At 47.5% G+C, this 22,214-nt stretch overlaps 1 protein-coding gene across 2 annotated transcripts in view; it reads right to left on the minus strand.

Moving 5' to 3' along the window:
- immp1l (inner mitochondrial membrane peptidase subunit 1) overlaps positions 1 to 22,214 on the minus strand; it is a 227,115-nt gene that overhangs the window by 114,815 nt on the left and 90,086 nt on the right. For both annotated transcript variants that reach the window (XM_072466246.1, XM_072466247.1), the window contains one exon: positions 19,129 to 19,268. In XM_072466246.1, coding sequence (XP_072322347.1) covers positions 19,129 to 19,233 — 105 coding nt within the window. In that variant the 5' untranslated portion in view covers positions 19,234 to 19,268. The remainder of the gene's footprint in view (positions 1 to 19,128; positions 19,269 to 22,214) is intronic.

Below are 22,214 nucleotides of genomic sequence, written 5' to 3' on the forward strand. Positions count from 1 at the left end.
AGAAAGCTCAGGGAAGGTGGTAAAAGAGGGGGGGGGGTGGCATTGTTAGTCAAGGACAGTATTACGGTGGCAGAAAGGACGTTTGATGAGGACTCGTCTACTGAGGTAGTATGGGCTGAGGTTAGTAACAGGAAAGGAGAGGTCACCCTGTTAGGGGGTTTCTATAGGCCTCTGAAAAGTTCCAGAGATGTAGAGGAAAGGATTGCAAAGATGATTCCTGATAGGAGCGAAAGTAACAGGGTAGTTGTTATGGGGGACTTTAACTTTCCAAATATTGACTGGAAACGCTATAGTTCGAGTACTTTAGATGGGTCCGTTTTTGTCCAATGTGTGCAGGAGGGTTTCCTGACACAGCATGTAGATAGGCCAACAAGAGGCGAGGCCACATTGGATTTGGTACTGACCAGGCCAGGTGTTAGATTTGGAGGTAGGTGAGCACTTTGGTGATAGTGACCACAATTCAATTACGTTTACTTTAGTGATGGAAAGGGATAGGTATATACCGCAGGGCAAGAGTTATATCTGGGGGAAAGGCAATTATGACGCGATGAGGCAAGACTTAGGATGCATCGGATGGAGAGGAAAACTGCAGGGGATGGGCACAATGGAAATGTGGAGCTTGCTCAAGGAACAGCTACTGCGTGTCCTTGATAAGTACGTACCTGTCAGGCAGGGAGGAAGTGGTCGAGCGAAGGAACCGTGGTTTACTAAAGCAGTTGAAACACTTGTCAAGAGGAAGGAGGAGGCTTATGTAAAGATGAGACGTGAAGGTTCAGTTAGGGTGCTCGAGAGTTACAGGTTAGCTAGGAAGGACCTAAAGAGAGAGCTAAGAAGAGCCAGGAGGGAACATGAGAAGTCTTTGGCAGGTAGGATCAAGGATAACCCTAAAGCTTTCTATAGATATGTCAGGAATAAAAGAATGACTAGGGTAAGAGTAGGGCCAGTCAAGGACAGTAGTGGGAAGTTGTGTTTGGAGTCAGAGGAGATAGGAAAGGTGCTAATTGAATATTTTTTGTCAGTATTCACACAGGAAAAAGACAATGTTGTCGAGGAGAATACTGAGATACAGGCTTCTAGACTAGAAGGGCTTGAGGTTCATAAGGAGGAGGCGTTAGCAATTCTGGAAAGTGTGAAAATAGATAAGTCCCCTGGGCCAGATGGGATTTATCCTAAGATTCTCTGGGAAGCTAGGGAGGAGATTGCTGAGCCTTTGGCTTTGATCTTTAAGTCATCTTTGTCTACAGGAATAGTGCCAGTAGACTGGAGGATAGCAAATGTTGTCCCCTTGTTCAAGAAGGGGAGCAGAGACAATCCCACTAACTATAGATCAGTGAGCCTTACTTCTGTTGTGGGCAAAGTCTTGGAAAGGTTTATAAGAGATAGGATGTATAATCATCTGGAAAGGAATAATTTGATTAGAGATAGTCAACACGGTTTTGTTAAGGGTAGGACGAGCCTCACAAATTTTATTGAGTTTTTTGAGAAGGTGACCAAGCAGGTGGATGAGGGTAAAGCAGTTGATGTGGTGTATATGGATTTCAGTAAAGCGCTTGATCAGGTTCCCTACAGTAGGCTATTGCAGAAAATACAGAGCCATGGGATTCAGGGTGATTTAGCAGTTTGGATCAGAAATTGGCTAGCTGGAAGAAGACAAAGGGTGGTGGTTGATGGGAAATGTTCAGACTGGAGTCCAGTTACTAGTGGTGTACCACAAGGATCTGTTTTGGGGCCACTGCTGTTTGTCATTTTTATAAATGACCTGGAGGAGGGCGTAGAAGGATGGATGAGTAAATTTGCAGATGTCGGTGGAGTTGTGGACAGTGCGGAAGGACGTTACAAGTTACAGAGGGACATAGATAAGCTGCAGAGCTGGGCTGAGAGGTGGCAAATGTAGTTTAATGCAGAAAAGTGTCAGGTGATTCATTTTGGAAGGAATAACAGGAAGACAGAGTACTTGGCTAATGGTAAGATTCTTGGTAGTGTGGATGAGCAGAGAGATCTCGGTACCGGTCCATGTACATAGATCCCTAAAAGTTGCCACCCAGGTTGAGAGGGTTGTTAAGAAGGCGTAAGGTGTGTTAGCTTTTGTTGGTAGAGGGATTGAGTTTTGGAGCCATGAGGTCATGTTGCAGCTGTACAAAACTCTGGTGCGGCCGCATTTGGAGTATTGCGTGCAATTCTGGTCGCCGCATTATAGGAAGGATGTGGAAGCATTGGAAAGGGTGCAGAGGAGATTTACCAGAATGTTGCCTGGTATGGAGGGGAGATCTTATGAGGGAAGGCTGAGGGACTGGAGGCTGTTTTCGTTGGAGAGAAGAAGGTTAAGAGGTGACTTAATTGAGGCATACAAGATGATCAGAGGGTTAGATAGGGTGGACAGTGAGAGCCTTTTTCCTCGGATGGTGATGTCTAGCACGAGGGGACCTAGCTTAAAATTGAGGGGTGATAGATATGGAACAGATGTCAGAGGTAGGTTCTTTACTCAGAGAGTAGTAAGGGCGTGGAATGCCCTGCCTGCAACAGTCGTGGACTCGCCAACACGAAGGGCATTCAAATGGTCATTGGATAGACATATGGACGATAAGGGAATAGTGTAGATGGGCTTTAGAGTGGTTTCACAGGTCGGCCAACATAGAGGGCCGAAGGGCCTGTACTGCGCTGTAATGTTCTATGTTCTATGCAAGGCCGAATGGAGGAGCCCCAAAACATTAAGTTGCAGGAGATGTTGCCGGCATTGCATGGCACCCGGGCCAACACTACAAGCGTGGTGTCTCATTGGAAGGCTTGGGGCAAAATGTAGGCGCCATCAAGTAGGTAATTGGGCAGCACGGTAGCATAGTGGTTAACACTATGTCTTCACAGCCCTCGGGTCCCAGGTTCGATTCCTGACTTGGGTCACTGTCTGTGCGTAGTCTGCACGTTCGCCCAGTGTCTGCGTGGGTTTCATCCGGGTGCTCCGGTTTCCTCCCACAAGTCCTGAAAGACGTGCTGTTAGGTAATTTGGACATTCTGAATTCTCCGTCTGTGTACCCGAACAGGTGCCGGAGTGTGGCGACTAGAGGATTTTCACAGTAACTTCATTGCAGTGTTAATGTAAGCCTACTTGTGACAATAAAGATTATTGTTATTATTAAGATGTCAGGCACATAACAGGAGAACTCCAAAGCATGACTCAGTCCCTCAGCACCATGGCTAAGGGGCTCAACACCATAGTGCTGACAATGGTGGGCCTCCAGGACCGGCAGCGCCAGATGATGCTGAGATTTCTGGAGCTCAATCCAGCTACCCCTCAGTCCCATGGAGTAACCCAGGGGCCCACAAGCACTCAGAGGGGAGGAGCCACTCCCGGAGCCTTCCAACCAGGAGAGCAGACCACTATGATGTGCGAGACCCTCTGGGGACTGTACTGCAAGGTCTCACCGGACCTAACAAGGCAGTGGAAGTGCATCTTAAGGAGCTTGATGCAGCACTCAATCACAGACCGGGTGGCCTGCAAATGCCATACAGGTTACCTGTTCAGCCCTGATTCGATCCCGTGGCATAGAAATTTAGGGCAGATGTCACCTTCACGGCCACAGGAATGGGTGCCCTGTTCCTCCACTTGGCTCCAAGTTGGCTAGAATGTCTGTTGAGGCGGAGACTCCTGCGGCACATGTCTGACAGCCCCATGATGGACATCAGGGTCCTGTTAACCCTCCCGACTCTCCCAGCGATCGCTGGATCGTGACTGACGCCATCGGTGGCATCACCTTGTCTTCTGGAAGAGGGCGAGGAACAGTTTGATATGCTGTTGGAACTTCTTGACCGCAAAGATCATGGCCAGTCCTTCCTTTTCAATCGGAGCATACATGCACAAGGTTCTCGATGCACAGGCTATTGGCCTCTCTGTCCCGTCTTCCATCTGCCCCGATGCCATATGGAGAGAGATCGCATGTGATTATGAGTGGTTTAGAAGGGTCGCTATGTGTTAGCAGCTTAGAGGACAATTGTTATTGTTTTACTTTGGCAAATACCTCCTCTTGTGGCTTTTTCCATGCCTATTTCTGATGTTTCTTTAAGAGAGCATGTAATGGCGCTGGTATGGTCACCAGATTTGGAATAAAATTTCATTCCGTGGTATTCTCTGGTGTTGGGACCCACTCGATAGCGCAAACCTTCTCTTCTACCAGTCCTTATCTACCCGGTTGGGTTGGTCTTCTGGGTCCATGGACAATTTGGCCACGACTTTCCTTATCTTCTCCAAACCACCTTGGAAAACCCACGGGTATTTTTCCCGGACCTCATACAACCTGCCTGTACCTATTTTAAAAATCCGCTGCCAGTCTAGGCGGAGTCTCTGTAACCAGTCACAGCCCAACAGACTGGGTTCAGGCCCCTGAACCTCAATCATGACCGGCAATCAAATTGATGCCCGTGTGTAACCGGAGTCATTGTTGTTCCAATGATGGTTCATGGCTCTCTGGTATATGTCGCCAACCGTGCCTTAGTGTCCCTGAGGCCCAGGTGTTGGATCCCCATACAGACTTTCTGGTACGTTTGCTGTCTAATAATAGAGACAGCAGCCCCGTATCTATTTCCATCTCTAGTAGGTGACCGTTTACCTGGATGGGGGCTACTTTTGGTGCCGTAGTGCAATTTTGTTGCATGCAATCATCCTCATCAGGTTGTGCTACCTGGCTCTAGGTAGATGTGTCACCTGACAAGAGCGACATGCTAGGTGACAGCTCTAATGTTCCCAGCCCCCATGATTCCTGCGACCATGTTGCAGCACTGTTGGAAGACTTCCTACTGGACCTCAGGAGACATGTCTCTTTGGGCTGCAGTGGCTCTTGGTCAATGGGTCTGATGATGATGATGCTCGAGTAGCGACTGGGTCCCAAAGGCTCTGCTCTTGGGAGGACGTTATTCGCCAGAATGGGGGAAGCGGCCAATGCTATTTATCTCCATATCCATGGATCCCTGGAGTTCTTGGACTCCTTTTTCCATGTATTCACACGAGAGGAATAATTTGTTATGGGCCAGGGTTCAGAGAACCCCAAAGTTTATCATGGAGTTCATCTGACCCACAACCTTTAATAGATTGTGGTATGGGGAGCACACGGCCCACTCTACAGGTGGGGTACAGCAGAAATGGAAAAGTATTTTTTAAAGTAAAACAATGTTTATTCTATGAACTCAAGTTAACCGTTTTAAAACATAGTGAACATCTTAGCAACCATTAATTGAAATACAACCCCCAAAGAATACAACACTAAGTAATCCTTTAAGCTTTCCTTTTAACATCCATAAGACTTAAAACACCTTTTACCATAAGCACATCAGGTTAAAGTCACTACTGTTATTAGTTTTAAAGCACCAGGATCGATTCAGTCTTTAGATTACAGAGAGAGATTCTAATGCACCTTCTGGCTGTGACTGCAGCTATGAAAACGAAACTAAAACACATCCTGCAGCAAACAGCCTAAAACAAAAGTAAAAAGCTGACAGACAGCCCGTCTCCACCCACTCTCTGACATCATTGCAGTAATAAACACCCATTTCTTAAAGGTACTCTCACTACAAATATTTATATACATACCCATTTACAAACACCCATTTCTTAAAGGTACTCTCACATGACACCTCCCAAGATGGTTTCATTTTTCAACTTTTCACTATCCTTTAAGAAATGCACACAGTAAATATAGTTTTTTGTTTCAAAAAACAACACACGGAAACAGGTATAATAATATAGTCCTTTTTTGTTTTGTTTTTCTTCCTCCAACTGAAATCCTTCTCGATTGACAGTCTCTTTGAACAAGAAGGTCTCTGCACGATCTGTCCATTTCTCCAAGCCTCGGCATTTCTCTTTAAAGTCAGATACTATAGTTCAATCTAATCACAGAGTCCCTTGTAATTCCCCACCCAGGACCATTGGTTATCACAGCTTTCAGGCAGCCTGTTGAAAGTCCGCTGTCCACTGAAATTTTTGACGTTTCTTCAGCAAGTCCATCAGTGGAGCAATCACACGACAAAAGCTTTGCATAAATGCTCAATCAAATCCACTCATGCCACAAAATCGCATTATTTCCCTTCGTCTTGAGGGTATTGGAAACTCCTCAATAACTGTTGGTTTGACGTCCCGTGTGAACATTAAACCCTGTCCGATTGTATGGCAAAGGAAAGTGACTTGGGCTTTTCCAAATTCACTTTTGGCTAGGTTTATCACCAAACCAGCCTCCAGAAGTCGATCAAATAACTCCATCAGATGTTTTAAATATTCTTTCCATGTCTGGCTGAAAATTACCAGATCGTTGATGTATACCGCACAATTAGATAATCCTGAAACAACTTTTGTTAGTTAACCGTTGAAATGTGGCTGGGGCGTTTTTCATGCCAAATGGCATAACTTTGAATTGGTATATACCATCTGGCGTCACAAAAGCTGAAATCTCCTTCGCCCTTTCGGATGAAGGTACCTGCCAGTAACCTTTAAGTAAATCCAATTTGGAATAAAAGCTGATTGTCCCATTTTCTCAATGCAATCCTCCAAACGTGGGATAGGATAAGAGTCTGTTCTTGTAACTGCATTAAACCGTCCGGTTTTGGTACCATCACTATGCGTGAGCTCCATTGGATGCAACCCACTTCAATTATGCCATTTTTAAGCATACTCTCAATCTCTTTGTTAACATGTGCCAATTTTAAAGGGTTAAGTCTGTATGAATGTTGTTTGATTGGAACAGCATTTCCCACATCTACATCATGTATAGCCATTTTAGTACTTCCCAATTTATCTTTACAAACTTGCCCACGTGATATCAATAACTCTTTCAGGTCAGTTCGTTTTCCTCTGGAAGGTAACTCAACAAATTATTCCAATTTTTAAGAACATCCTCGTTTTCCAATTTAATTTGAGGTATGTCAAATTCACATTCATCTGGATTTGATTCGTCACTTTGAGTTAGAATCATTAAAACCTCCTCCTTTTTCTCTCCTTCCCTTACAAAGTACCTTTTAAGCATATTCACATGACACACTCGGTGGGTTTTCCTTCTTTCCGGCGTTTTTACCACATAATTCACCCACTTAATTTCCTTTCAATCTGATAAGGTCCACAAAACCTAGCTTTTAAAGGTTCACCTACCTCTGGTAACAATACTAAAACTTTATCTCCACAGGCAAAACTACAAACTTTGGATTTCTTGTCCGCTATCCGTTTCAGCACATTTTGTGCAACCTTTAAATGTTGTCTAGTCAATTCACCTGCCCTATTTAATCATTCCCTAAAATTTGACACGTAATTCAATGACGCAAGTTCTGATTTCTCACTCACCGATTTTTCCTTAATCAATTTAAGTGGTCCTCTTACCTCATGACCAAAACGTAGTTCAAAAGGACTAAATTTGGTTGACTCATTAGGTGCATCCCTAATTGCAAACAGTACGAATGGAATTCCTTTATCCCAATCCTCTGGATAATCTTGACAATAAGCCCTCAACATTGTCTTTAATGTCTGATGCCACCTTTCTACCGCTCCCTGTGATTCTGGATGGTACGGAGTTGATTTAAATTGTTTTATTCCTAAGCTATCCATAACTTCTTTGAATAACCTCGAGGTAAAATTCGATCCTTGATCCGATTGTATTTCTGTGGGTTGTCCATATCAAGTAAAGAATTTAAGTAACTCCTCCACAATCTTTTTAGCTGTAATATTACGTACTGGAATGGCTTCTGGAAACCTAGGAGACACATCCATTATAGTCAAAAGATATTGATTCCCACTTTTCGTTGCAGGAAGCAGTCCTACGCAATCAATTAGGACCCTTGTAAAAGGTTCCTCAAATGCTGGAATGGTTATTTAAGGGCGCTGGTTTTATCACTGCTTGAGGTTTCCCTATCACTTGACATGTGTGACATGATTGACAAAATCTAACTACATCTTTATGTAGTCCAGGCCAATAGAAATGTTTCAGGATTTTAGCTTGAGTTTTCGTTATTCCCAAATGGCCTCCCACTGGTACTTCGTGTGCAACTCGCTACACCTCCTTTCTATACCCTACCGGCAATACTACGTGATGAACTTCTGCCCACTTTCATCCGCCTGCATATGTAAAGGTCTCCATTTTCTCATCAAGACATTACTTTTACAGTAGTAACACTCAGATTCCTCTTCCGTGTATGCTTTCTGATACATCTGTTTTATTTCTATATCTTTTTGTTGTAACTCCGCCAATTTTCCTGAACTAAAAACATCCGCCTCATCCGCCACCTGTTCTTGTTCTTTTTCAACCATCTGATCAAAAATAGTTTCTGATAATTGCACTTCAACGTCATCTTCACTCTTTGATTTCTCCTCTTGTTTTAACCTGTGACTTTGCGACCTTGTCACTACACAATCCGGAAAAATCCCAGGATATTCGTCCTTCCAACACTTGTTGTCTGATTTTCCACTGGCTTATCAACCACAGTAGGCATCACTCCCACCTGGATCCAGCTGTATCATTACCCAAGATAAACTGTATTCCTGGACAAGGTAGTTTCTCTGTTACTCCTACTACCACTTCACCACTCTTCACTGGATTTTCCAACCTTGCCTTATATAATTGAACACTACTCCTCTCACCCTGAATTCCACATATTAACACCTTTTCTGGCAATATTCTTCCCAGACTACATAACTCCTCATCTCTTACCATTAAAGATTGACTAGCTCCCGCATCTCTTAAAATTGTGACTTCTTTACCTGCTCCTCCTGATACATATGAGTAAACTTTACCCACACAAGGAAATTCTTTAAAGAGATCTGGCACCTTCTTATCAATCACCTCTTTTTTAAAAATATATGTTCATTCAAAATTTTCAACCAAACACTCCAGAAAGAAAGAAACACAAAATTGTACATGGGAAATCAAACAAAGATACATTAACCCCATTTAACAGATAAATACAAAAGTGAGGGAAACGCCCCCTTTTAAGCAAAACATAAACCAAATCCCCTACCCGGTTTGCTACTGTTTCGACTTCCACCTAGCGTTCCGCGAGAAAGTCTAGGAACGGTTGCCACCGCCTGGAGAACCCCTGCACAGGCCCTCGCAAGGCAAACTTTATCCTCTCCAACTTAATGAACCCTGCCATGTCATTGACCCAAGCTTTCACGGTCGGGGGCTTCGCATCTCTCCACATTAATAGGATCCTCCGCCGGCTACCAGGGGCGTAAAGGCCAGAACTCGGGCCTCTTTCGGCTCCAGCACTTCCGGATCGTCCGATACCCCAAATAGAGCTATCCCCCAGCTCGGCTTGACCCGGATGTTCACAACATTGGACATAGCCTTCGCAAATCCCCTCCAGAAACCCTCCAGCGCTGGGCACGTCCAGAACATATGGGCGTGATTTGCTGTGCTCCCCGAACATCTCACACATCAGTCCTCCATCCCAAAAAACCTACTCATCCTCGCCCCTGTCATATGCTCCCTATGTACTACTTTGAACTGTATTAGACTGAGCCTGGCGCAAGAGGAGGAAGAATTGACCCTGCCCTGGTTATCAGCCCAAAGACCCTCATCCAGCTCCTCCCCGAGCTCCTCCTCCCGCTTGCCCTTCAACTCCTGCACCGAGGCCTCCTCCGCTTCCTGCAGCTCCTGATAAATCGCCGAGATTGCCTTCTGGGTTGGAGATTGCCTTCTCCAACCCATACACCCAAAATCACCCTATCCTGAATCCTTTGTGCTGGAAGTAGCGGAAATTCCCTCACCTGCCATCTCACAAACGCCCTCACTTGCATATATCTAAAAGCTCTTCCGGGAGGCAACCCAAATTTCTCCTCCAGCGCCCCCAGGCTAGCAAAAGTCCCATCTATGAATAAGTCCCCCATCCTTTTAATTCCTGCCCGATGCCAACTTAGGAACCCCCATCCATCCTGCCCGGCACAAATCTAAGATTATCCCGTATCGGGGACCAAATTGAGGCCCCCACCTCACCCCTATGTCGCCTCCACTGCCCCCAGATCTTCAATGTCGCCGCCACCACCGGGCTCGTGGTGTACCGCGTCAGTGGTAGCGGCGCCGTCACCAGCGCCCTTAAGCTAGTACCCTCGCAAGACGCCGTCTCCAGCCTCTTCCACGCTGCCCCCTCTCCCTCCATTACCCATTTGCGGATCATCGCCACATTAGCTGCCCAATAATAACCACACAGATTCGGCAGCACCAGCCCACCCCTGTCCCGACTGTGCTCCAGAAACACCCTCATCACCCTCGGGGTCTTGCTCGCCCATACAAACCCCATAATACTTCTGCTTACCCGCTTGAAAAAAGCCTTGGGGATTAGGATGGGCAGGCAATGGAACACGAACAAGAACTTTGGGAGGACCGTCATCTTGACCGACTGCACCATACTCGCCAGGGAAAGTGGCAACACATCCCATCTCCTGAAGTCTTCCTCCATCTGGTCCACCAACCGTGTCAAATTAAGCTTATGCAGGGCCCCCCTGCTTCTAGCTACCTGGATACCCAGGTATCAAAAGTTCCTCTCCGCCGTCTTCAATGGCAGCTCCTCTAGCCCCCTTTCCTGGCCCCCCGCATGCACTACAAAGAGCTCACTCTTCCCCACGTTGAGCTTGTAGCCCGAGAAGTCCCCAAACTCCCCAAGGATCCGCATAACCTCCACTGGATCTGCAATATATAACAACAGGACATCAGCATACAACGACACCCGGTGTTCCTCCCCTCCATGGACCAACCCACTCCAGTTCCTAGACTCCCTTAATGCCATGGCCAGCAGCTCAATTGCCAGCGCGAACAGCAAAGGGGACAGGGGACACCCGTGTCTCGTCCCCCGGTACAATCTGAAATATTCCGATCTCCGCCGGTTCGTAGACACGCTCGCCACCGGGGCCCTGTACAACAACCTGACCCACTCTATGAACCCTTCCCCGAACCCAAACCTGCTAAGCACTTCCCATAGGTACTCCCACTCCACCCAATCAAAGGCCTTCTCCGCGTCCATAGCCGCCGCCACCTCCGCTCCCCCCCCCCCCCCACCGAGGGCATCATAATCACGTTCAGGAGACTCCGCATATTCGCATTTAACTGCCTGCCCTTCACGAACCCAGTCTGGTCCTCATGTATCACTCCCGGGACACAATCCTCAAAGCGAGGACCTTCGCCAGCAACTTGGCATCTACATTAAGGAGCGAGATTGGCCTATATGAACCACACTGCAGTGGTTCCTTGTCCCGCTTGAGAATCAGCGAGATCAGCGCCCGAGACATTGTCGGGGGCAGAGTCTCTTCCTCCCTCGCCTCATTGAAGGTTCTCACCAGCAACGGGCCCAACAGATCCACATACTTCCTATAAAACTCAACCGGGAACCCATCCGGTCCCGGGGCCTTGACCGCCTGCATGCTCCCTAATCCGTTAACCAGCTCCTCCAGCCCATCGGGGCCCCCAGGCCAGCCACCTGCTCTTCCTCCACCCTCGGAAACCTCAGTTGATCTAAGAACCGCCGCATTCCCTCTCTCCCCTCCGGGGGCTCTGACTTGCACAGGTCGCCATAGAAATCCCTAAATACCTCATTTATTTTAACCGTACGCCACATCGTATTCCCCCCCTATCCAGGATTCCTCCAATCTCCCTCGGCGCCTCCCTCTTGCGTAGCTGATGCGCCAGCATCTGACTCGCCTTCTCCCCATACTCATATCCTGCCCCCTGCATTTTTCTCCACTGAGCCTCTGCTTTCCCCGTGGTCAATAAATCAAATTCCATTTGAAGGTCCCATCGCTCCCTCAGCAGCCCCTCTTCGGTGGCCTCTGCATAGCTCCTGTCCACCCTTGCTATCTCCCCCACCAATCTCTCCCTCTCCATCCTCTCTCTCTTCTCCCTGTGAGCCCTAATTGAAATTAGCTCTCCCCTAACCACCGCCTTCAGAGCCTCCCAAACCACGCCCAGCTGCACCTCCCCATTATCATTGGCCTCTATGTATCTCTGAATGCACTCCCGTACCCGCCCACAAACCTCCTCATCCGCCAACAGTCCCACACCAAGGAGCCACAGCTGGCGCTGGTCCCTCTCCTCCCCCAACTCCAACTCCACTCAGTGCGGGGCGTGGTCCAAAATCACTATAGCCGAATATTCCGTTCCCTCCACTCTTGGGGTCAGTGCCCTTCTCATCACAAAGAAGTCTATCCATGAATAGGTCTTATGTACATGAGAGAAAAAAAGAGAACTCTCTGGCCACCGGCCTGGCAAACGTCCACGGATCCACTCCCCCCATCTGGTCCATAAACCCCCTTAGCACCTTGGCCGCAGCCGGCCTCTTACCCGTCCTGGACCTGGATCGGTCCAATGCTGGGTCCAGTACCGTATTAAAGTCCCCCCCCCCCATTATCTAGCTCCCTGCTTCCAGATCCGGGATCTGACTCAACATGCGCTTCATAAACCCTGCATCGGGACTGGTTTAGCACACTGGGCTAAATAGCTGGCTTTTAAAGCAGACCAAGGCAGGCCAGCAGCACGGTTCAATTCCCGTACCAGCCTCCCCGAACAGGCGCCGGAATGTAGCGACTAGGGGCTTTTCAAAGTAACTTCATTTGAAGCCTACTTGTGACAATAAGCAATTATCATTTCATTTTCATTGTCCCAATTCAGGGCATACACATTCACCAGTACCACCCGGGTCCCCTGCAACCTACCACTCACCATCGCGTATCGACCCCCATTATCCGCCACAATATTCAGCGCCTCGAACGACACCCGCTTCCCCACAAGTATTGCAACCCCTCGGTTCTTCGCATCCAGCCCTGAATGAGAGACCTGCCCTACCCACCCCTTTCTCAGCCTGATCTGATCTGCCACCTTCAAGTGCGTCTCCTGAAGCATAACAACGTCTGCCTTCAGTCCCTTTAAGTGCGTGAACACCCGGGCCCTCTTGACCGGCCCATTCAGGCCCCTTACATTCCATGTCATCAACTGGATCAGGGGGCTACTCGCCCCCCCCTCCCCGGGCGACTAGCCATCCCCTTTCTTAGGCCAGCCATGTGCCCGCGCCTCCCGCACACTCCAGTCCCCCAGGCGGCGAACACGGCCCCGACTCTCCCTTTAATCTCCAGCTCCCCTTCGGTCAGTACAGCAGCAACCCAGTTCCCGCCACCCCCCCCCCCCCCCCCCCCGACCAGCAGCTGGACCACCGCCTAGCCCCCTTGCTCCCCCCATTGCACTCCCGTAAGTCAGCTGACTTCTGCTGACCCCGGCCGCTCCAGCCTTTGCCAACGACCCCCCCGTGTGGAATCCCCATCCCATCTCCCCCTTCACGCCGATGTGAGCACCTCTCCAGCACCGCCCCTCCCCTTAGGCCCCGCCCCCGTTCTTCAGCACCGGAAAACGCCTGCATTTTCCACCTGGGCCGGCCCCACCCCCAATGGCGCAGCTCCTTTCTCCTACAACCTCACCCCAGCTCCCCACGGCCTCCTGCCCCCCCTCCCCCCTTCGCACACGGGGACCGGCCCCTGCAAAACAGTACCGATGCCCACAAACCCACAAAACCCACATATCACATTCACTCACCCCTTCCCACTCCCCAGCTTTCCCACACAACGAAAAAACAAACCCAACCCCGCATTAAACCCTCAGTTCGAGTCCAACTTCTCGTTTTGTATAAAGGTCCACACCTCATCCAGCGTATCAAAATAATGGTGGTGGTCTTGACTCGTGACCCACAATCGCGCTGGCTGCAACAGCCCGAACTTCACCCCCTTTCGGTGGAGCACCGCCTTGGCCCGGTTGAATCCAGCCCTCTTAGCCAGCGCTGCGCTCCAGTCTTGATAAATATGGATCTCCGTATTCTCCCACCTGCTGCTCTGCTCCTTCCTCGCCCATCTCAGGACGCACTCCCTGTTCATGAAGCGGTGAAACCTCACCACTACAGCCCTTGGTGGCTCATTGGCTTTAGGCCTCCTTGCCAAGACTCTGTGAGCCTCATCCAACTCCAAGGGCCGCGGGAAGGCTCCCGCGCCCATTAACGTGTTCAGCATTGTGGCTACATATGCCCCAACGTCAGACCCCACCACCCTTTCAGGGAGACCCAGAATCCGGAGATTCTTCCTCCTCGACCTATTCTCTAGGTCCTCAAACTTTTCCTGCCACTTCTTGTGCAGCGCCTCGTGCACCTCCACTTTCACCGCCAGGCCCAGAATCTCGTCCTCGATTTCAGAGGCTTTCTGCTGCACCTCGCGGATCGCCGCCCCTTGGGCCTTCTGGGTCTCCACCAGCTTTTCTATCGACGCCTTCATTGGGGCCAGCATTTCTGCTTTCAGCTCCACAAAGCAGCTTTTCAGGAACTCCTGCTGCTCCCGTGACCTGCCCACGCTGCCTGTTCTCCACCTGCCGCCATCTTACTTTTCCGCACCCGCTCTCCTCTCTGCTCCAAAACCACTTTTTTTAAAAATCGCTCCACTCCTGGTCCACTCCATACAATGCTGGGGGAACCTTAACTGCTGCCTTCCCACACCAGGAATCGTCGTCCAACTGCCGCTGGGGCTCCTCAGAAGGACCCAAAAGTCCCTTCTTGGTGGGAGCTGCCGAACATGCGACCTACACAGGCACAGCCGCAACCGGAAGTCCTCAATCACCTCTTGATCAGGCTGTACAATCTTTTGCACCTCCTTCGCTTCACTTGGGTTTTCCTTTACCACTTTAACAAACCCTACTGTCTTATCCTGTTTTACCACATCAGCCTAACCAGTGCTTTTCTTCAACCACCAACACTGTGACTTTACATGGCCTAGTTTATTACAGTGAAAACATTTGAAACTTTTCATGTCTCTTCCACCCTCCTGGATTTCTTTTTTAATCTGAGGTACACTCTCATTATTATCTCCCATCAGATCACCTTTGCCTCTACCACTTGAGTATTTCTCATGTCCCCAGTTTCTATCCCTCACAGGCTGAAACTGATGTCGGAAACCAAGCTTTCGGAACTAACTGATGTCGGAACTAATTCATAATCATCTGCCATTTATGCTGCTAATATCGCAGTTTTAACCCTCTGCTCTTCCACACGAGTTCTCACTACATCAGCAATTGAACTTTTAAACTCCTCCAAAAGTATAATTTTTCCGAGAGCTTCATACATTTGGTCTATTTTCAAAGCCCTTATCCACCTATCAAAATTACTCTGTTCGAGCCTTTCAAACTCCATGAATGTTTGACCAAATTCTTTCCTTAAATTTCTAACCTCTGTCTGTAGACTAGTTCATATGCACCTAAGATGGATTTTTTCACCTCCTCATACGTCCCAGATACCTCCTCCGGTAGTGATGCAAACACTTCACAAGCCCTACCTATCAGCTTTGTTTGAATCAGTAATACCCACATGTCCTGTGGCCATTTCATTTGTTTAGCTACCTTCTCAAATGAAACAAAAAAGGGCTTCTACCTCCTTCTCATCAAACCTTGGCAATGCGTGGACATATTTAAATAGATCCCCACCAAGCCTTCGACTTTGACGCTCTTTCTCACTACCCTCACCACTATCCACCAACTGTACATTTCCCTTTACATCTGCCAATTTTAACTGACCGTCATGTTTCATGGCCATTTTCTGAAGTTCAAACTCTCTCTCTCTTTATCTTTTTCCCTGATCTGTATCTCCCTTTCTCTTTCTTTTTGTTCTGCGAGGGCTATTCTTTCTGTTTTCCTTTCTTACCTCTCTCTTTCTTTTTCCTCTCTCCCTCTTTCGCATTCAAGCTGCTTTAATTATTTCTCATGTTCCATTTGTTTAAGGTGTAACTGAATTTTTGCCATTTCCAATGAGTCAAACTGTATCTCAGGCAACTTTAAATGCTTAACCACCGCCATAATTACCTCATCTTTTCGCATTTTGTCAGGTAATGTTAACTGCAATGTTTTTGCCAAATCTAAGTCTGCTTTTAGTCTCTGTCCGTAAGGTACTGCGTGTGACCGTCTCCATCCCCAAAAACTTCAGAGCCTCTGAAAGAGCCATTGTCCACAACACACTCCCTACCTGAACTAAAATACCACACCTGAAAAGCACCCACAATATGCTCACCCTCACTTGTCTTTAAGTTCACTAAGCCAATCCAATAGATAGACTTTTATCCGGACGAGCCCCCAATTTGTCATGGGCCAGGGTTTAGAGAACCCCAAAGTGTATCATGTTCACCTGACCCACAACCTTTAATAGATTGTGGTATGGGGAGCACACGGTCCACTCTACAGGTGTGGTACAGCAGAAATGGAAAAGTATTTTTTAAAGCAAAACAATGTTTATTCTATGAACTCAAGTTAACCTTTTTAAAACATACAGTGACCATCTGAGCAACCATTAATTGAAATACAACCCCCAAAGAATACAACACTAAGTAATCCTTTAAGCTTTCCTTTTAACATCCATAAGACTTAAAACACCTTTTACCAGAAGCACATCAGGTTAAAGTCATTACTGTCATTAGTTTTAAAGCACCAGGATCAATTTACAGTCTTTAGATTACAGAGAGAGACTCTAGTGCACCTTCTGGCTGTGACTGCAGCTATCCAGCTCTGAAAACGAAACTAAAACACACCCTGTAGCAAACAGCCTAAAATGAAAATTAAAGGCTGACAGACAGCCCATCTCCACCCACTCTCTGACAACAATGCAGTAATAAACAGCCATTTCTTAAAGGTACTCTCACTACAGATATGTATAGACATACCCATTAATATAAACACCCATTTCTTAAAGGTACTCTCACATGACAAATTCTATGGCCCTTTTCAAGTCCAAAGAAGATCTTGCCAATAACACTGGATTGTCATGTTGTTTATGCCACACACGAGGCAGTCTCACAACATCTCTGGAAGGCATGGCCCATAGTAGCAATGCTCGGCCAGCTTGTGTAGGCACATCAGGAATTCCATGACCGACTCCCCCGGGGTTTGCCCGGCCATGTTGAACCTGTACCTCTGCACTAACACCGACGGTTGGGGGTCGTAATGGTCTGCAACAATTTCTACCAGCTCAAAGGTCTTTGAATCTGGGGCCCCTGGGTAGGTAAGGCTTTTGATCATACGAAGCTGGGGCTCCGCAGAGTCGGAAGTATTATCTTTTGTCGGTCATCTCCTATAATTGAATTCAACTGAACAAAATACCACATCCGTTTGGCATACTGGGCCCAATCTCCTCCGCCTGTATCGAAAGCCTCAAGTCTCCCAAAAAGTGGCATTTAAACTTGCTTTGATCTTGCTCTTCTGCTGAGGAATTCAAGCGTGGTCCAGACATCCAGAATCGCAACCGCAATTTTTCCTCGTCGCCAGGATAAAATCTTCAGGAGTCTTGAGGAAGTTACCTAAAGAAGGGTTTATTTAGCAAACAAAAGTAAAGGCCAAAACACGGCATTTAGCACACAAGCCCCAGTCAGGACTACCGATCATGCAAGTCCCAATCTGGGCTAGCTTTTAAGCACTAGACCTCCACCCCTCCAGCTGTGGAGTTCTTATTCCATGAGCCCTACAGGGAGATCAATTGGGTCATTCCCCGTGGGTCTCATGGGGTTATTACATATACTTTGAAGGCTAATGCATCCTTCATGGCAGGCACTAGGTCCGGCAATGATGCTTACACAGTCCCCCTCGATCCCCTGCATCCAAAGTTTTATTCTTGAAACACAAGTTTTCACCCATATACTTGACTTGAGAATGTGGACAGCCAGTCCGTCTCGTTCAGAGTCTCATCCAGCCAATCCCTTAGGCTGGCCTCCTTCAATCTCATCACACACTTCCTCCTCATCTCACCACCTCATGACCCTCACAGTCACAGACACTCCATACCACTAACAGTTGAATAACTGAGCACTCATTTTCATTTCCTGACAATACCATCTGCAGACTGTAACAGTGCTCTAGAAACTTTAAAAAATACACTGCCTGCTGGCTTCATGTACATAACCCTATCCCCCAACACCTTTGAACCACCCTCTGGAGCTCGCCAGTGGGAATTTACAAGTACTGTGTCTAATACACCCTTGTACATGGTAGAGATGGGTGCTCTTCCTCCCTCTGACGTCGTGGCACCTGGTTCCCATTTTTTTTTAATAAATATATTTTATTCAAGTTTTTTGGCTAAACATAACAATACGTAGTGTTTCTTTTACACAACAATAAAGCAATATAAATAACCGTGGCCAGTTTTAAACAAATAAATAAGTAATATATAAACAAAAACAAAAAACAAAACTAAATGGCAACTTCCTTGTCCAAAATAAATACTCTCCAAAAATGCAATCCAACAATCCAATATACAATTACATATACCAAATACCTATACATATACAATAACATCCCTGAGAGTCCGTCCGATTCCTCCCCCCACCCCCCCCCCCCCCCCCCCCCCGGTTGCTGCTCTTGTCTAATTCTTTTCCATTCCCTCTATCTTTCTGTGAGGTAGTCGACGAACGGTTGCCACCGCCTGGTGAACCCCTGAGCCGAACCCCTTAACACAAACTTAATCCGTTCTAACTTTATAAACCCTGCCATATCGTTTGTCCAGGTCTCCACACCCGGGGCTGGTTCCCATTTTTAAACACCAGTAGTAATTCGCGCCCAGGTGACATCACACTGGTGGGTGGGGAGATTCAATGAGGTCTGAAGATTTAACTTTGAACTCGTTAATTATATTAAAACTCATTCAAATCAGGTTCTCGCCCTTCCTGGGCGTGATCCAGATCACGTCATCAGGGGGGACCTGGGAAGGTTGTGTTCCGAAATCTCGCAGGCCCAAATCCTGTTTTTGGCCTCTCACAATATTTTTGGGCCATTACAGGATTTGCACCCATGGCTAACGGACTTGCAAAATCACGGCCATAATATTTTTTTTATTTTAATTTTTTTTATTTTAGAGTACCCAATTAATTTTTTCCAATCAAAGGTCAATTTAGCATGTTCAACCCACCTACCTTGCACATCTTTGTGTTGTGGGGGCGAAAGCCATGCAAACACGGGGAGAATGTGCAAACTCCACACTGACAGTGACCCAGAGCCGGGATCGAACCTGGGATGTCGACGCCGTGAGTCTGCAGTGCTAACCATTGTGCCACCGTAATGGCCAGAATATTAATGAATACAACAATTTTTTGTAAAAAAAGCCAAAAAAGCATACCATGACGATTTCGCCTAAGTATTCAAAGGCACAGTGGGCAATACAGCCATATTGAATAGTAAAGCCTGCAAATCCCAGCACCTTGCCAAAGTATCTTCCTAACATGTTAGTTCTCCTTCACAGAAATGATCGCCAGAAACCTGAAAGAAAGAATATAATACTGTCAAGTCACTGCAGAAATACTTCAAGAATATCAGGGGCAAACAAGAGAAAAGACCTCCGATGGATTTTGTGGGCAACTCCCTTAAAGAGTTACCCCTTTGGCCCACCGCATCAGGGTCACGCTTGTAAATACTCACACCAATTCTCGTTCACACGAATCCCGGCTCAGAGAATATGGTGCTCAGCCCCTTAATCAGATGCAAATGGGTCTAAATGGTTCAATTTTAATCTCCGATGACACAGGACACGAGCCTCGATGCCACCACCCGTGGCAGACCGGAGCATTGGTGGGTGCTGATCCCGTCTTTTGCCCGATGTTGGATTCTCTGCTGCTTCCGGAACTCCGCTACCGAAGGATGAATACCCAGCCCCAGTTATGTTTACTTTTGGATTGATTTGAAATTGAAATCATACCGAAGTATAGCACTTACTAGTAAGAGGCAGAAACCTTAATAAAACTGCATAAATTTTCAATAGTAAATATTAATGCCTAGGAGGGATGAATTTCTGGGTCAACTGAGACAACAGGAGAAGTGTCCACTTCCAGTGAAAATATGGTGGGTTGCAGTACATGTATAGATGCATATGTTTAACATATTCATCTGACATTCCTCTGACTCTATATTTTGTCAGAGGGTTTAACTCATTCAATATCAAATGCTTTAAATATTTTTATGCGATAATTTCATAAGCGATTTACTATGTGGAAACACATTCAAGTCACATCACCAACAATCCTCAACAGCAAGTTTTGATTTTAACTGGGTAGCCATTCTGACCATCAATTCTAAGACATTAGTATGATGTAACTAAAATGTGTTTGTTGAAAACCATGTATTGCATCAAAAGGTGTTGAAAGCAAATTTAAAAAGCACACAGTAAAAGGGAAAACAGGCTAACCTCAATTAAGTGTCAAAATCGTGTACCAGTGGCACAGCACGGGATAATAATGTAACATGTCAGGGCATTAATGTCACAGAATTTACTCATGATAACCTAATCATACATCAGTAGCGTTCCAGACTGTGACCGATCAATATTCACAAATGCACCGAGCGGCTAAAATAAAACCTGCATTTCTAACAACACCATTGGCAGCAACAAGACAACAGTTAGCAAGAAAGTGAAAAAAGACTTGAAGGAATTGAGCAACAGCCAATGAGGAAGAGGTTTTAATTCCTAAAATGTACGCTGCACATGCTTTCCACAAACATGCCCATAATTAGCGTTAATTCCTGGTTGAAAATGAACACGATAAAATAATTCCCTCATCAGAGTTGATTTCTACTGTTTTTGTCCAGATCGCAATCAGGGTTCAATATATTTTTTTCAAGTTTGAAGAACGTTCTAGATTTTGAACAGACCAACAAACTAAACATAATGGGCGGGATTATCCATTCACAGGGCGACCATCAGGTTGACGGCCACTGGGAGCGGGTGTTCTCCCCCATATCCCCATGGTTCCTGGTGTGCCATGATCCGGCAGATATGTCGCACTGTCCCCATGCTCAGCTGGAGTCTTCAACGGCATGCCTGGTCCGGCAGGTCCTCGAATGACGTCGCTGCCGGTACACATGACATGGTGTCTCCTTCCCACCTCCTCCTCGGCCTGGGTGGTCAGCTCTCCATCCTCACCGGCCGGCTCCTGTTCCTCTGCGGCAGGCTCTGCTGCTGCAGTGTTCCCCACGAGCAGCTCCTGTTCGTACACCCTCCAAGCATTCCACAGGAGTGCAACGGCTGGGATGAAGGCCACCATTCCTAGATGGATTCCAAAGTCCATTGTCTGCAGGGGCTGAAAGATAGACATGTTAGCATGGTGCATACTCCTGTGCCCAACCAAGTCCACCAAACTACACGGTGGTCCTGGCCTGCACTGCAGCCCTGGCCCCGTTGGTGTCTGACACCGCGGGGGCCTCTGGCCCTGGCATGCATCCCTGCCGGCAGTGGTACCATGGTTGGCACTATCCATACCAGCAATACGCTCTGCAGCCCCCACCTGGCACCCTCCTTTATGGGTTACTGTGGGCGTTTTCTTGTGTGGGCTGGGTGATGCCCTGTTGGCACGTGCATTCCGGTTGTTGGGGCGGGGGGGGGGGGGGGGGGGGGGGGGGGGGGGGGGGGGGGGGGGGGGGGGGGGGGCGGGGGCGACGTTGGTGGTTTGGAGGTGGGGGCTTGCGGGGAACCAATATGTCCGGTGTCACTCTGCGTATCCACAAAGAATACAGCACAGGCCCTCCAAGCCTGCGCCGATCACGTGTCCTATCTAGACCAACCACCTGTATCCTTCTATACCCCGTCTGTTCATGTGCCTATCCAGATAACTCATAGAATCATAGAATTTACAGTGCAGAAGGAGGCCATTCAGCCCATCAAAGCCTGCACCGGCCCTTGGAAAGAGCACCTTACCCAAGCCCACACCTCCAGCCTATTCCCGTAACCCAGTACCCCACCCCACCCTTTTGGATACAAAGGGCAATTTAGCATGGCCAATCCCCCTAACCTGCACATTATGGACCATGGAAGGAAACCGGAGAACCCGGAGGAAACTCACACTGACATGGGGAGAACGCGCAGACTCCGCACAGACAGTGATCCAAGTCGGGAATCGAACCTAGGACCCTGGAGTTGTGAAACAACTGTGCTAACCACTGTGCAACCGTGCCGCCCCTTAAAGGTCACGAACATAACTGCCTCAACCACCTCACCTGGCCGTGCATTCCAGGCCACCACCACCCTATGTATAAAGCACTTCCCCACACATCTCCAATGAAGGTTTGCGCAGGTGAAGGAGACACATCCTGAGTGAGTGAGACACATCCAGAGTGGGAATTGGAACTTTGTAATTTGGTGCAGTGAGGTAATCAGGAAAGATAAGTGGTAAATCTAATTTTGCTGTTTTTCAGTTAAAAGTGCAGTGTGTAGCT

This window comes from Scyliorhinus torazame, chromosome 10 (genome assembly GCF_047496885.1).
Source record: "Scyliorhinus torazame isolate Kashiwa2021f chromosome 10, sScyTor2.1, whole genome shotgun sequence".
Classification (NCBI taxonomy): domain Eukaryota; kingdom Metazoa; phylum Chordata; class Chondrichthyes; order Carcharhiniformes; family Scyliorhinidae; genus Scyliorhinus; species Scyliorhinus torazame.